Source organism: Sceloporus occidentalis, unplaced genomic scaffold (assembly GCF_023333645.1).
Source record: "Sceloporus occidentalis isolate IW3139 unplaced genomic scaffold, rSceOcc1.0.p SCAF_3, whole genome shotgun sequence".
Taxonomy (NCBI): Eukaryota; Metazoa; Chordata; class Lepidosauria; order Squamata; family Phrynosomatidae; genus Sceloporus; species Sceloporus occidentalis.
In genome coordinates this window covers 144,445,503-144,460,738 of record NW_028316983.1, presented here as the reverse complement: position 1 = coordinate 144,460,738, position 15,236 = coordinate 144,445,503, and the positions used below count along the sequence as shown (strand labels likewise).

The following is a 15,236-nucleotide window of genomic DNA, read 5'->3' as shown; positions in this document are numbered from 1 at the left end:
TTTCATTTTTATAACGCAGGGCTTATTTCCAACTTTGCAGAGCTTATTTCCAACTTTGTCTAGTACCCACATAGATATACCAAGTGATTATGCACAAATAAATGAATGTTCTTACCTGTGGTATAGTTGAATATGTCTCCTAAGGGGCTCTGCCCTGCCTTGTTATAAGCAAAGACACTAATGAAATAGGTGAAACCGCAGTCAGATTGGAAGTGACAGTGAGTATGTGATGTGTTGCAGTGCACTTCCAAGCCATCGTCACTTTTCACAAAGACCACATAATAATCACTGAGGTCAACATCTGACCAGGAGACTTCCAAATTTCCTGGCTCATCTTCTTCAATTGTTATACTTTCTGGAGCACAAGGTACTGCAAAGTCAACATTTCAATAAAAATATTTTAACACTTTCCCAAAGTTTGGGAAATTACGTTCTAAAAGTAATGAGCTAAAGTTATTATTCTGAGCCCTGCCCCCATGCGGGACTGGTTCTTGTTGAAGAAGCATTTGAATTAGTTACTTTCCCACGTCTTAGAAGTAAGAAAAAAGTTATTTTTAGTCAAAGCATTCTTTACTGTTGTTGGTTTTTAATCGTTTTACTTTTAAAAAAGCTAAATGTTACAAGCTGTTGGCATATGGCACAAACACCCTCCTCCCATCCACACTGTCACTTCAGCACCTAAGGTGCCAGTTCTTGAACCATGTGATATTCCTTCTGCACCCTTTGGCAAGGCCACATTCCCTGTCACTATAAAATCAATTTAAAAGCATTTACCCTAAGAATGGAGTAAAGTTGTTACTTGTTAATTTATGGCCATAATTAGGCTAGTACATGTTGAGTCTTCCTTGCCTTATCTGGAATTCTGCAATCTGAAATACTGTATTTCAGAAACCAAAACTTTTTTCATGAGTGGCTGAGATTTTTTCTTTAAAAAAGAAATTAATTAGTAGTACCTGGTTATTTCAATGAGTTACATCCAAACGGTGCTTTTCTCAGTATTTTACAATTCTAAGCAGTTGGATGTTAATGTAGGTTTCATGGATCTGATGTGCTTTTTCAAAACATCTGAGTTTGCTGAGTCCACATGTGCTGAAGATTAATTTGCCAATTTCAGAGACTGTAGTGCTTCTGGTCAGCAAGTATAGCAGCACTGATCAGAAGCACAGGCACTGATCATGAGCACATCTTTATAAAAGAAAAATGTATGTCTTCAAGGGTTGTTGATTTTGGGTTTTTTGTTTTTTACTTATAGTGACTCCCATTAATTTTGTAGGATTTTCTTAAGACAAAAATACTCTCAGAAAGTTGCCAGTGCATTCCTCTGAAATCTAGCCTACAATACCTGGTATATGTTGGCATTCCCACATTCAAAGTACTAACCAGACCTGACCCTGCTTAGCTTCTGAAATGAGATGAGTTCTGGTGCCTTCATGGTATTTAGGCAACTTATGCCTTTACACTTTAATGTTAAAGGTATAAGAGGTATGGAACTGAAAATGTGGGTGCATCCACCACCATCAGCCCTGTGATCCTCCACTGGCTGGTTGATGTTGCGGCCGTGATCATACTCCAACATCATTGTTCAATTGAAGCACTAGGTGCAGCCCCTTAGTATTATTTTACAAACAGCTATCATTTCGTTGCCTTTTCATTCTACACGTTGTACATTTCTTACAATTTATATCTCCTGATGGTAACAACAACAACAACAACAACAACAAGTTGTTTTATTTATATCCCGCCTCTCCAAAAGGATCAAGGCAGGTTACAACAATAAAAAGTACATAAATGAAATACTACTGCCTCTCCAAAACGATCAAGGCAGCATACAACAATAAAAAGTACATAAATGAAATACGCAGTTACACACATAACTAAAATTAACTAATTCCCCTTATCCCTTTCCTTAAAACTAAAATAACAACACTATAAAATGCAGTTAAAATTATTTAAAATTAGACATAATTGAAGCGAGACATCTTGGGGCAGTCATAGGACAATCTATATCAGCAGAACTAGGATGATCAGTCAGGGAAGGCCTGCCAGAAGAGATCTGTCTTGACGGCCTTTTTAAAACCGTCAAGATTGGTGATATATCGGATCCCTTCCGGCATTCCATAATTTTGGAGCAGTAGATGAAAAGGCTCTCTGGGTAACTGCAGCCAGCCTAGTCTTCCTTGGCTGCAGTAGGTTTTTCCCAGAGGACCTGAGTGTGTGGGGTGGATTGTATGGAAGAAGGGACTCCCTCACATAAGTTAGACTCAGGCCATGAATGGCTTTAAAGCAGCGGTTCCCAACCTTTGTTGGGCTGCAACCCCCATTCCGGGCGAAAGTCCCGCCCGCGACCTCCCTCATTGGTTGTGAGGCGAGGAAGGGGCGGGACTTTCAACTGCCTACAAGCCCCAGCGGGCTTTGCACCCGGATGTCCCGCACCTTTCCAGCCTCCCAACCAATCTGGGAGGCCACCAGGGAAGAAGGGGGGGACTTCCGGTCGCAAAGGCTGCTGGGGCTTGCAGTCCTGTCCCTTTCACCTTCTCCTCCCGGGTGCCTTCGAGGGCACCCGCGGGGAGAAGGCAAGGGGAGGAGGCGACCCCGTCCCTCTCGCCTTCTCCTCCCGGGTGCCTTCGAGGGCACCCGCGGGGAGAAGGCGAGGGGAGGAGGCGACCCCGGCGCTTTCTCCTTGTGGTTGCTGGCGCTAGCGCCGGCACCCGCAGGCAAAAAGGGAGGAGGGGGAGGCAGGGGGGAATCCCAACCTGGCGATCCCCAAGAAAGGGTCGCACGACCCCCAGGTTGGGAACCCCTGCTTTAAAGGTTATTACCAACACATTGTACTGTGCCTGGAAACTAATAGGCTGTCAGTGAAGAGATTTTAGTATTGGTGTTACATGATCACCTAGAATTTCCGGCAACCAATCTGGCTGCCATATTTGAATTAGTTGAAGTTTCTGAACTAGGCACAAGGATAATCAGTTAGTAAATGTATGAAGGCATGTATTTCTTCACACTATTCATTTCTCCATGGACTGTGAACTCTAATTATAGTTCACTTACCTGTTTTGAAAGCCAGTGCCTCTGTGGGCATGCTGGAACCAGCTTCATTACTTGCTACAATGGACAGGGAATACTCCGTCCCACATTCAAGTGAAAAGATAGTGCAAGAGGTGGATGTTGTACTGCAGTTGCGTTTGGAGAGGCTGCTGTAGGCTGCAATGGTGTATTGGGAGGCACCTTCTGATGGCATGCAAGAAATAGTTGCTCTCAAAGCTCCACTGTCAAAAACCACCTGGACATCTCCTGGTGCACGAGGCCCTATAATGGAAGAAGGAAGGACATTTTAAAAGGATTTGAGTACAAATGAGGCTGAACGGCATTTTTAATTCAAATCTTATATGTGTATTTCTAGTTCTAGTATTAAGTTTTGATTTATGCACATGGTTTAATGATAGATTTTAAGAATGCAGGTGGACAATATTTTTACTCCTTTCATTATCCCCACTACCCAGTGCACATTTATTTGGTGGTATTTGTGAGAAATAGACAGTTTAAAAAAAAGGATACAAAGAAAATAAACTCATTTGAGATGTGGTGGAAAAGAGTTCTGAGGATACGTGGACAGCAAAAAGACAAAAAAATGGGTCCTTGAACAGTTCAAGTTTGAAATCTCCTTAGAAGCCAAGACAATCAAACTGAGGCTGTCGTACATTGGCCACATCATGAGAAGACATAACTCATTAGAAAAGACAATAATACTAGGAAAGGGAAGAAAGAGAGGAAGACTACATGCTAGATGGATAGACTCAATCAGGGAGGTCATGGGTCTGAAATTACTGGTCCTAAGCAGACCAGTGGAGGATGGGGACTTGAAGATATCTCACCTAAGAGGTCGCCATGAGTCATGGTTGATTCATGGGCAGTTAACAAGAACAAACAACACATTTAAAACAAAGCAGTCATTCAGACACTACAATTCAGACAATACACAATTATACCACTTTGCTACTAGTTTCTCTGTCTCCATTCTCTGGGCATTTAGAGTTCTGTGCAAGAAAACGCTAATGCTGTTCAAAGAATGCATTAGAGAATTCTAAGTACGTCACTAATTTGCAAAAGCCAGGATTCCATAGGACTGTGCCATGGATGGAGTCAAAATAGTATCAAACTGTTATAACCCACTTATTTAAATCTGCATGTCCCTTGTCAAAAGAAACTTGTTTTGCTTTCCAGATTGTCTCTTACTTGTTCTTTGGTTGTAGGTGGAGTCATCCCCAGGTATTCCATTAGCGTCCCAAGCATGTGCCTTGATAGTATAGAGAGTTCCTGGGTCTAGGCTTGAAAATATCAGGGAGTCAGTGGTGGTGTTTTCTTTCAGCATGCCTCCCAAGCCATCTGCTCTCATGATGGAGATGAAGAATCCAACAGCCATATGTACAGGTCTCCAGCTCACCACAATATTGTCCTGACTTGGGGAATTTGCTGTCAGGATTGGTGCTGCAAGTACTGTGAAAAAGCCAAAATGAGTTAAGATTTAATAGGATTTCATGCGTGTGTAGCAATTGGGAAATACTAGGTTAGGTCTAGGTTGGCAGTGCTAAGGTTATTTCTCATTTGGTATTTTGTACACAAGTATAAAGCAGATGGACATACTTGTGAAGGGGGCCTGCATCCATAAATAGCTACAATTCAGTTACAATCTCTTTAAAATGTATAGACAAGATTCATGTAAGAAGAGGTTCTCAAGGTTCATATAATGCATCTGAAGAAGTAAACTGAAGTCCGTGAAAGCTCATGCTGCCAATTTCTTTAGGTTAGTCTCAAAGGTGCTACAAGATCCCTTTACATATTGATTCTACATACTAACATGGCTATATCTTTTTTGAATTCTACATATAAGAAAAGAGATAAGGGTAACCCCCACCCCAATAGATGAGGTGCATCTACACTGAAGAAATAATACAGTTTGACACCACTTTAAGTGCTGTAGCTCCAGCCTATGGAATCATGGGATTTGTAATTATAAAAGATCTTTAGCCATCTCTGCCAAAGAGTGCTGGTGCCTTAACAAACTACAAATCCCATGATGCTGTAGGATGGAGTCATGGCAGTTAAAGTATCAAACTGCATTATTTCTACAGTATAGATGAACCCCAGATTTAACTTGCTAATGCCATATATGAATGGGATTTATGTAAATGTTGATTTGCTATTCAACAAATTATTTCATGAGTCTACCTTAGCTAAAACTAGCAATTGGACTTCGAATATGAGATCAAGACCAGAACCAACTTTATCCAACACAAACACTTTCACCACTGTAAGAATACTCACCTCTTTTCCCAACATCATTTCCACCTACTCCCAAAATCATTTTCAGTTGCCTTCACTTGATCCACTTAAGATAACCCCAAAACAGAGGTTTAGAAATGATGGTGCTGCTGCCAAATTGTTCACAAAACACAGCAAATGACTGACATTTTTCCTCCAGAAGTTGTATATAAATATTAAACAACTTTGATAATAAAGCAGAAATCTGAGATACACCAAAGGAGAACAATATTAAGATTCATTTTCTAGAAAGGTCTAGACACACAAGAACAGGGCATTTATTGTTAAGAGCACAGAAGAAACCCTATTGGTTCATAGCAAAGGTCTGTCTAGTTTAGCATCCTGGACTCTTTCACACACTTTTATAATTAATGTTTTAGTTTTATCTTTTCTATATTATTGTTATCTGCCTTGGATCCCATTTTTGGAAGAAAGGTGCCATATACATCAAATAAATAAATAAATATACCACAGTATAATGTTGTAGCATAACGATTCCATTATAACTGCCTTGGCTGCATCTTACAGAATCCTAGGATATGTAGTATGGTGAAACACTAGAACTCTCTGGCTAAATTCTAAATGACCCTTCCTAAATTGCAAATCCCAGGATTCCATTGGATGTTCCCACGGCAGCTAAAGTGGAATATAGCACTATAACTTGATAGTGTGAAGGGGCCTCTTGTTTCCCACAATGGCCAACCAGATGCTCATAGGAAACTCAGAAACAGAACCTGAGAGCAATAGCCTCCATCTAGTTAATGTTCTCCAGCAATTGGTACAGTGGGTCTTGGTATCCGCTGGGGTTTGGTTCCAGAACCTCCAGTGAATACCAAAACGCATGAATGCTCAAATCCCATTAAATACACTGGCATAGAAAAAGTGGTTTTTCTTATATAAAATAGAAAATGAGGGTTTGCTTTTTCACATTTGAATATTTTCAGGCAGTGGTTGATTGAATCCGTGGATAAGAATTGGATATAGAGGGGCAGATTTTATTTAGGGATAAGTTGTGTGAGATCCTAGAAGATACTATATGTCTTCTCCTTTAATTTACTATCCTTCTTGAATTTGTTTGAATTCCTTTTAATGGCATCTAAGTTGTCTTATCTTGGTCAGCCCTGGTTAGTACTTGGATAGGAGACAGCCAACAAATACAGGCTGAGTATCCCTTATCTGAAATGCTTGGGACTTTTCAGTGTTTTTTCATATTTTGGAATATTTGCACATTCATAATTAAATACCTTAGAGATGGGACCCAAGTCTAAACACAAAATTCATTGATGTTTCATATACATCATATACACATAGCCTGAAAGTAGTTGAATACAATATTTTTAATAACTTATTTTTAATAACTGTGCATGAAACAAAGTTTGTGTATAGTGAACCATCAGAAAGCAAAGGTGTCCCTTTCTCAGTTACTCATGACAAAAGTTTTGGTTTTTGGACATTTTGGATTTCAAATTTTTGGATAAGTGATATTCAACCTTTAACAGGTGCTGCAGGCTAAGAAACTAGCTAACCACTTCACAGTATTCCTTGTCTAAGGTGTTTATCACACGGGACAAATCCCATGCAGAAACTAAATTGAAACTGAAAACAACCCACATTTGCGGGTTGTTTGTCAGATGACGTTCGGAGTTAACCTGAACAGAAAGTTGAAGAAACTCACATTTCTGAGATGTATTTCAGACAATGTTTGTACGACAGAAATAATGCGAAAATAAGCCAAACGCAAAGTTGTCAAAACCAGTTCCTTTTTACTTTCACTAAATTCTGTAAGTACAAAGGAGCTTTCCGTTTGGAATATTTTTGTGTTATTTCTCTTTCATGCAATGCACCTGACAAATAACACCCAGATTTTAAAATCCCATTTCTACATGGGATTTTACCAATTCGCCTTCCATATGGTAAAGTCCTAAGAAAACCCTATGAAATTGAGTATAAATTGGGACATAAATTGACAGGAGACATAAAGGCACGCACACACATACAACTTGTAGATCATCACTATCATATACTGTAGAAGAGAATACCAGTTTAAATTCGCCTGGTGTCCCATGTGTGCCTAACATTTGAGAGTGATCCAATAGGACAGAACTTATGAAATTTATTTTTTTGGACTATCATTGTGGAGGATTCTGGGATTTTAGTTCAGAAAAAAATGTGTTTTTCCCCCCTGAGCTTTGGGCATAAACCACTGAGAGATCTAGAATGATCAATATTCCTATTATTTCTTTAATGGAAGATATTTCTTCCTTCCAATCCAAGAATAGAAGCTGGGTTTAAAATGACTGAGGAAGGATGTGAAAATAGTTTCAAATGTATCCTTCACATGAAGCATTTGCCATGGCAAAATGAAAATTAAAAATTACCTGTCTTTGCCTTCTTAGAAAGTGAAGGCTGACTTCTTCCTCCAGCATTTATTGATCGGATGGTGATTTTGTACAGTGTTGCAGCCTTCAACCCTGTCACAGTGCCTGGTGAATTTGTGACTATTGTTTCAATGAATGACTCTCCATCCTGTGCTGTCAGCAGGTAACTGGATGCCCCTGGGACAGTGGCCCATTCCACTGTGATACTGTTACTCAGTTTTGAATAAGCTTGTTCAATAGTAGGAATCTCAGGAGCTTTAAAAAGAGAAGGGAAGAGGAATCACAATTATTTCAGAACTGGAAAACATGTCAACATTGAAGGACATGACTTTGAATTGCTGAATGTCATGGACTGTTTCCAACAAACAAACTCAGGAAGTACTGATTGGATGGCTTTCTGTTTCAGTCTAATTCTTCTGGTATGACCTGTTTTTTTTTTTTTTAATGTAATAGAAAGCTATGTGTGTTTTCAAAAACTGCATTAATCCTGTTTCTGGTGAGTACATGGGAAGCAGTGAAGTATTCAGGTCGTTTACCCTAAGTCTCAAGTCAAATCTCAAATCTTACATTCAACTCTCAGGTCAACTCTCCAGTTCTTGCAAGATACTGTGAAGTTTCAAGTTGAGTCTCAAGTCGTGGAGCCAACTTTAACAGAAAAAGGGAAGTAGGGTGCATTTCTCAGAGAGGAACAGCAAACACGTTAGGCAATGGGCTTCAAGAAGGGCTTGAGGTCCACTCAGCAGCCTGTCCCCACTGCATATTGGAGGAACCTTCTAAAGCTTCCACCTCAAGTCTGTTTGCTGCTCCACTCAGAGAAACACACCGTTTACTTTGGGAGTGCCTGCTACTCAAAGTGAATGACACCAGCAAGTCAATCACCAAAAATATACAAGTTGTGAGAGTGTTGAATCAGTGCATCATTTATTGCCGAGTTGAGTCACTGAAGCAACTTAAGTCCAACTTGAGTCCAACTCAATTTATTTGAGTCTATGGTCCGGAACAGACCACCTCAAAAGGGCAGCCTGCTGGCGGCCTATTTTCCTCCGCAGGGATGGCACAGCCTCCAAACAGCGCACCATCACTGTGGAGGAAAAAGAACCCAGTATTTCTGGGTTCTTTTTTGGGCGCTGCAATGATGTTGCAAGTGTACCACTGGCGCACTCACAATGTAAGCAACGTAAGCAAAGTGCGGCACCATGCGGGTGCCACGTGGCACTTACGTCACAATGGCGGCGCCTGTATGGACGGGATGCCGCCATTGTTATGCCGCCACTGTGCACTAGGGTGAGAGACCGTGTGGTTGCCATGCGATCCCTAACCCTAGTATCGGCGCCAGGTTGGCGGTGTGTACCAGGCCTGTGTCATTGATGAGAAGTGCCTATAGTAGGGGTGCTTCCACAATACAATAATTATAGCATTATTATTTCCTTTTTATTGCCATCACAGCATCCTATGGAATCCTGGAAGTTTGATGAGATACTGGATTTGTTTGGCTAAGAGTTCTAAATATTCCTCTCTAAACTGCAAGTTGCAAGATTCCATAAGACAAACCATGGCAGTTAAAGTGGAATCATACTGCTATAACAGCTTAATGTGGAAGGCTTTAGAAGAACAGAACATTGCTCAGACTTCAGAAAGAACACTGTGTGTTCTTTTATATATTAGTCACCTAGAAATGGGTAGTGTCACTCAGCAACTAACTGCACCAGTCAGTCAGATTTTTTAAAAAAGGACAAAAAAAGGGAGAGGCTCAGACAAGGCCAAATCTGCCAGCTTTGTGCTTCAACTGAGTGGTACTGCCTTAAATCCTTTGGACCTCAAACACAGCCTTGCTCAGATTTAAATGAAAACATGGGTAAATGGGATTTCTCCCCATATTTTGCAATAGTACAGAAAGGAAAGACTTGAGTCTGATGTCTAGACAAGGCATCATCCACCCAGTTCACAATAATGCAAATAGATTAAAAAAAAAAGTGGACTGGTTTCTTAACATGAAGTGGGATGGAGACTTCATCTCTTTCTCCACATCACACTCTCAGGATGTTTTGGTGGGCTTAAACTTGCATTTGGTATTGAAATAAAAGTTTCCCTTGATACAAAGGTGAGATTTTGGTGATTACTTTTAAATCATGATTACACCAGGCAATACTTATTGCATGACGACACCTCTGAGCCATAGCTGCTCTCTCCCGGATCTGTCCCTTTTCATTGACAACGCTTATCTCATGCATTATTAGAACATACAGTGGTACCTCGGGATACGAAATACCCAGGTTACGAAATTTTCGGGATACGAAAAAATCCCATAGGGAATTATTGTTCCGGGTTACGAATGTTTTTTCGGGTTACGAAAAAACTTTTGGTGCTTTTTTCGGCTTTTTCGCACGGAATCGCGGCTTTTCCCCATTAGCGCCTATGGGTTTTTCGGCTTACGAAGCCTTTCGGGTTACGAAAGCGGCCGCGGAACGAATTACTTTCGTAACCCGAGGCACCACTGTACTTCATCAATATATCAGACTACTGACTCATCTAGTAACACTAGGAAGCTAGCACTCTCAAGGTTGTGGTTATTGTGTGCCTTCAGGTCATTTCTGACTTATGGTGACCTTATCATGGCTTTTTCTTAGCAAGATTTTTTCAGAAGGGGCTTGCACCTTTGCCTTCGTCTGAGGCTGAGAGCATGTCACTTGCCCAAGGTCACCTGATGCATTGGGTTTCCATGGCTGAGCAGAGATTTGAACACTGTCCTCCAGAGTTAGGGTACAATACTCAAACCACTACATCATACAAGGTAGGTAACTGTTAGTCTGACTCTTACACATTGTTAGATGACATTGTTCCAGATATAAGAGCTGTGGTGTAGTTAGATAACTTCAGTCTCTGGACCTAGTGGTCTTATGTTCCTCCCAATGGTAATGTGTATGTATCACTTCACTTAGTTCCAAATGGGCTAAACCAGCCATGTTGCATTTGGTGGTCATTCTAATCTTGGCCTCATTCCCACTACGATATAAATCACAGCAGGATTTGAGGTATACGACTCTAGTTCCCATTTGAAATCGATCCTGATCCTTACCAGATCGATTTCAAAGGGGAAAACGCAGGTCAAACCCAAAAACCCTGAGGACGCCACTTCCAAAGTGGTGTTTTTTTGGGGGGTGAATCGTTTTATTGTAAAATAAATGGATTCATCCCATTGGAAACCACTGGTAGATTCGCATCCACCACCGGTGACAGGGAAATGGCAGGGGAAGCTGCAATGGTCACAAAAGTCCTGCCCTCACTGCACCTAGGCATAAGATTGTTTATTGTGCTAGCCAAAGGCCATGACAAAAAGTTTATCAAAATACACAAAACATTTAAAACAAAAGGCACAAAAGTACAAAGGAACAAAAGACATCCCATAATTTAACATGTAGCTAAAATTGTTACTGATATAACATAAAAATCTTTCCTGAATATTGGTAACTTATACATTGCCATCATAAAAATCTAATTAATACTTTGAGTCTCCATGGCAATTTATAGCAATTTTCTTTAACTCTCCCTTCCTAATCTTTTTTGCAGCCATGGCAAAAAGAGCCACTTTATGTGTGACATAGTCATTGGTATTACTCAAAAGAAACTGAACCTGGTATAAGGAGCCAGCATCTGGTGGAGTGGGGGCATAGTGACCACACGCCGCCCACCCTGACTTTACCCCAATGCCGCCATCATGCTGCCCACTTGACCAGATGGCAGGCAGCGTCAAGCCATTTTTGTGGCACAGCATTTAGACACACTGTGCAGTGGCAATAGAAGCTTTCTGTCACTTCTTTTAGAGCCAGCAAACTGCTGGATTGCTGCAGCCCCGATCCAGCACACAAAGGGACACCGCCCCTTTGGGGCGGTCTGTTTAGGCCCATAGTCTGTTTTCAAATAGCACTTTGTTATAGCATCCATCTAGATCTGCAGTTGGCATTACTTTAAATCCTAGCTCAGTGAAGGCAATTCTTAGAAGGCTCTAATTTGCTCGACTATCTGGGGAGATTATCGCACAGCTTAAAAAAGTGGTTTACCGCTTTTGAATTCTAATTTGGGCGGCATCCAGATATTATCACATGCCAGCCAGGTGCAGCCCAGATAATGTCCAGCTAGAATCCAAGCTCAGCCGGCCGATTTGCAAAGCCGGGAAACTCCTGGCTTTGAGGCTGGCTGTGCTTGGATTCTAGCCGGAAGTTACCCGGGCTGTATCTGGCCAACGGTGTTGGTGGCAAAACGCATGTGACAGTATCTGGATGCAGCCCAAATCAGAATTCAATTCAGCAGTGGTAAATCCACTTTTTTAAACTGTACCATAATCTCCTGGCTCTAAAATGTTCTTTTTTTAAACAGGAGAAGTATGGAGAAAATTTTGAGGTCCTAATGTAAATCTTTTCTTCAATCTATCCAGAATCACCAGTCTCACCTAGGCATAAGAGTGAAGTGAGAGAGGGAACAAAACTTCATCTTTAATTAAGAAAAAAATGCTCCCACTATGAGAAGTTTGAGAATATTGTGGTAAAGCTTTTTACAAAGGCTGGTGGGAAGAGAAAGATCTTACGTGGATATATGCAATATAACAATAACAATTACCAAATAATTGTTCTTTTTAAAAATACGCACACACAAGGACATCCAGACTGTAAGCTTGTACCTTGAAACTTCACAAGCAATTACATAAAAAATAAAAACAGGTTTTGAGAGATCTTGGCAGTATTACAGGAGCTGCTCTTCCACAAGCAAGATAAACTGTTTTTGAACAATATTTCCATTGTAGGAAGCCAAGACATTCTTTCATTCATTCAGTGTTAGCCAGTAATTCAGATATGTCCCCCTTTTCCACTATTTGTAATTATGCTTAGCCCTATTTAATAAAGGCTTACAGTGAGGGATTATTCAGAAATAGGAGGAACAATAATGGAGATTGCTCATATTCCTTTAATTGAAGCATTATTTCCTAATACTGTTTCAACAAAATCACCTCTGAAATTTCTATCTGTATTCAGATTAGATATATAGAACTTTGTCCAAGTAAAGACTTAGAATGCAGTATACAGAGTATAATTTTAGCTCATTGTAATACAGAAATTCTCTGTGGACTTCATTGTCTCATTGGTATGTGCACTCATTGAGGGACCTTCAGATCAGATTTAAATGCCAGGGAGAGATTCATTGCCTTAAAATGTAGAGAACGGTGAATCAATTTTGAATAGATTCACAGATGCGAATGTCTCCGTGTAAGAAATGTAAGTGTGAATGGCTTCACAGCAAACAAACATCAAGGAAAGAAAAGTAGAGACTGAGCAGAATGCGTTTCAGAATGTGTTGTTCTTGTTTTTTACTCGTTAACATCAAGAAGAAAAAAAGGCCTCAGAGAGACAAAATAAGAATAGCTGAACAAGAGGCTTAGGAAAAACTATTTAAATGTGTGTGTCATTTAAAAGGCATGCCTCCAAAGTGACCTGAAGCAGTTTTATTTTGGCCTGTCTGTTTGGGCCCTAAGTTTCCAAACACTCTTCAAAGGCAGCCCCACATAGAGAATGTTTCAGTAAACCAAATGGGATGTCATTAAGCCATATGTCACTGTGGCCATGTCTCAAGGAATGGACATGTCTGCCATATAAGCCTTACCTGTGTGAATTCACTCCTGGGCACCAGCAAAACTTGGGTTTCCATACTCAGGAGCATACCCAAGCTGCAAACCTGGACTTTATGGGGGGGTGTACCTTCATCCAGAACTCTGCCTTTCCTCTTTCTTGGCCCCAAAATTTAGCATGGGCAACATCTGACAATTACAGACTGACTAACTGATTCAATTTGCCACATACTTTTGCACAAAACAATTAACTGTGAATATGTCATTTGTTCTAATTGAATGACACCATTGGATACTGCCCAAAGATTCCACGGAACCTATCTCTAATCTCTAATGAGATTGAGGCCATTTCTGGTAGTTAATATATATATTAAAAACCCATGCAAATCAACTAATTTTGCAAACCGTCTCCCACTAACCTGTTAACTGCATAGTCTGTGCTTCAGCCAGTATAACTCCATTCTTATCAATGGCTTCCACCTTTACAGTATGGACTGTGTCAGGAGGCAGTGGTGTTAGAGTGCCGACAAGTGTAACGTCAGTGAAATAGGCCAAGAAAGAATGGCCCACTGTGTTCATAGGCGTTGCCATTACTCTATAAGAGAAAGCTCCTGGGAATTTAGACCATCGGATATAAAGACTTCTTGATGTCACATCATACACAGATACAGTGAAACCTGAAAAAAATATATAGCCAGAAAGATTAAGGTCACATCATCTACCCGTTCATTAGCAGTTTCCTCCACTCAGGAAATTATTCCGGAAGGGATTTGGAATCTCTTAACACTTTTTTTCAGTGTCACATTGAAACTTTCAGTCTCAGCCTCTTGCCCTGAGCCTAAGTTATAATATGACAATGGTGATAATACTTTCCTTGCAGCATACCTGTAAGACTTATGGTCAAATTAGTTATTACAGGAAATATGTATTCCATGTGATAAACCAGTTTTTCCTCTTACAGCAAAAGGAACATTGTTCAAAGATGGAAGGCTTTGCAGGGATCAGCAACTTGCAAATTAATGTCATTTTTACCTTCCAGTGATCAATCAAAACAAAGAATGTTAAATGAAAAATATGTAGGTGAGGACAATCATATACTATGACAAACAGAGGTCTGTCACCACCTGAGGGAACACCTCCCCTAAAAATATGTCAAATATGCTGTCTGCTTTTACCTTTCCAGCATGATACTGTGAATGTCTGTCCACTAAGCCTTGTCCTAGGCAAATGTGCATAGAATTGCAACCAAAATCAGATAAAGAAGAACAAACAGTCTTAAGATATACTGCATGAGCATTAAGTAGTATTAAAAATGCTTAAAACAGTAAAGGTCAGATCATATTATTGGCACATCAATACCGTCAAGTCAAGTGTTATTCTAAGTTAAAAGTGAGAGAATTGCACACAAATTTAACATGAAAATAACAAAATTAAAACTTCTGAATATATTTTTACTCAATGATGGAGAGATTTTAAAAAATCAATTATTGAGTGTTTAAAAATCACTTATTTGAGTTAAAATTATAATATTAACATTATTTTATATTATTATTTTAATATCATAACATTAACTCAAATAATTGTAAATAATTGCAAAGAACTAAGTCCTGAAACTTTTAAAAATAGCCATATTGAAAGGAATTTTTACCTTTAATTTTTTGGTATTGGAATTACATGAAGGCAGTTAACATATGTATCAGATGCCATGAATATCCCTTGGGCATAATTTGTACCCACTGACCTCTATTTTTTATATAATGATGGCAGTGTATTTATAAATTAAAAGGACAATATGAGAAAATTTCTCCAATTAAAAAAAAATAACTGCAAAAGGAAATACCTTTCAGGTTTTACCTGTGTTAGCAGAAATAATCTGTAAGAGAAGATTTAAAATATCAGTAACTAGGGAGAAATAGACC

General features: G+C 39.8%; 1 protein-coding gene across 1 annotated transcript in view; it reads right to left on the bottom strand.

Annotated features, from left to right (window-relative positions):
* The window catches only part of FNDC7 (fibronectin type III domain containing 7), a 24,051-nt gene extending 8,815 nt beyond the window's left edge, over positions 1-15,236 (bottom strand). Inside the window, exons 1-6 of the mRNA XM_089516545.1 lie at positions 15,158-15,236; positions 13,737-13,994; positions 7,701-7,955; positions 4,237-4,497; positions 3,052-3,309; positions 116-370 (exon numbers count right to left, since the gene is read on the bottom strand). Of these exons, the coding sequence (XP_089372671.1) occupies positions 116-370; positions 3,052-3,309; positions 4,237-4,497; positions 7,701-7,955; positions 13,737-13,908 (1,201 nt within the window). The 5' untranslated portion in view covers positions 13,909-13,994; positions 15,158-15,236. The remainder of the gene's footprint in view (positions 1-115; positions 371-3,051; positions 3,310-4,236; positions 4,498-7,700; positions 7,956-13,736; positions 13,995-15,157) is intronic.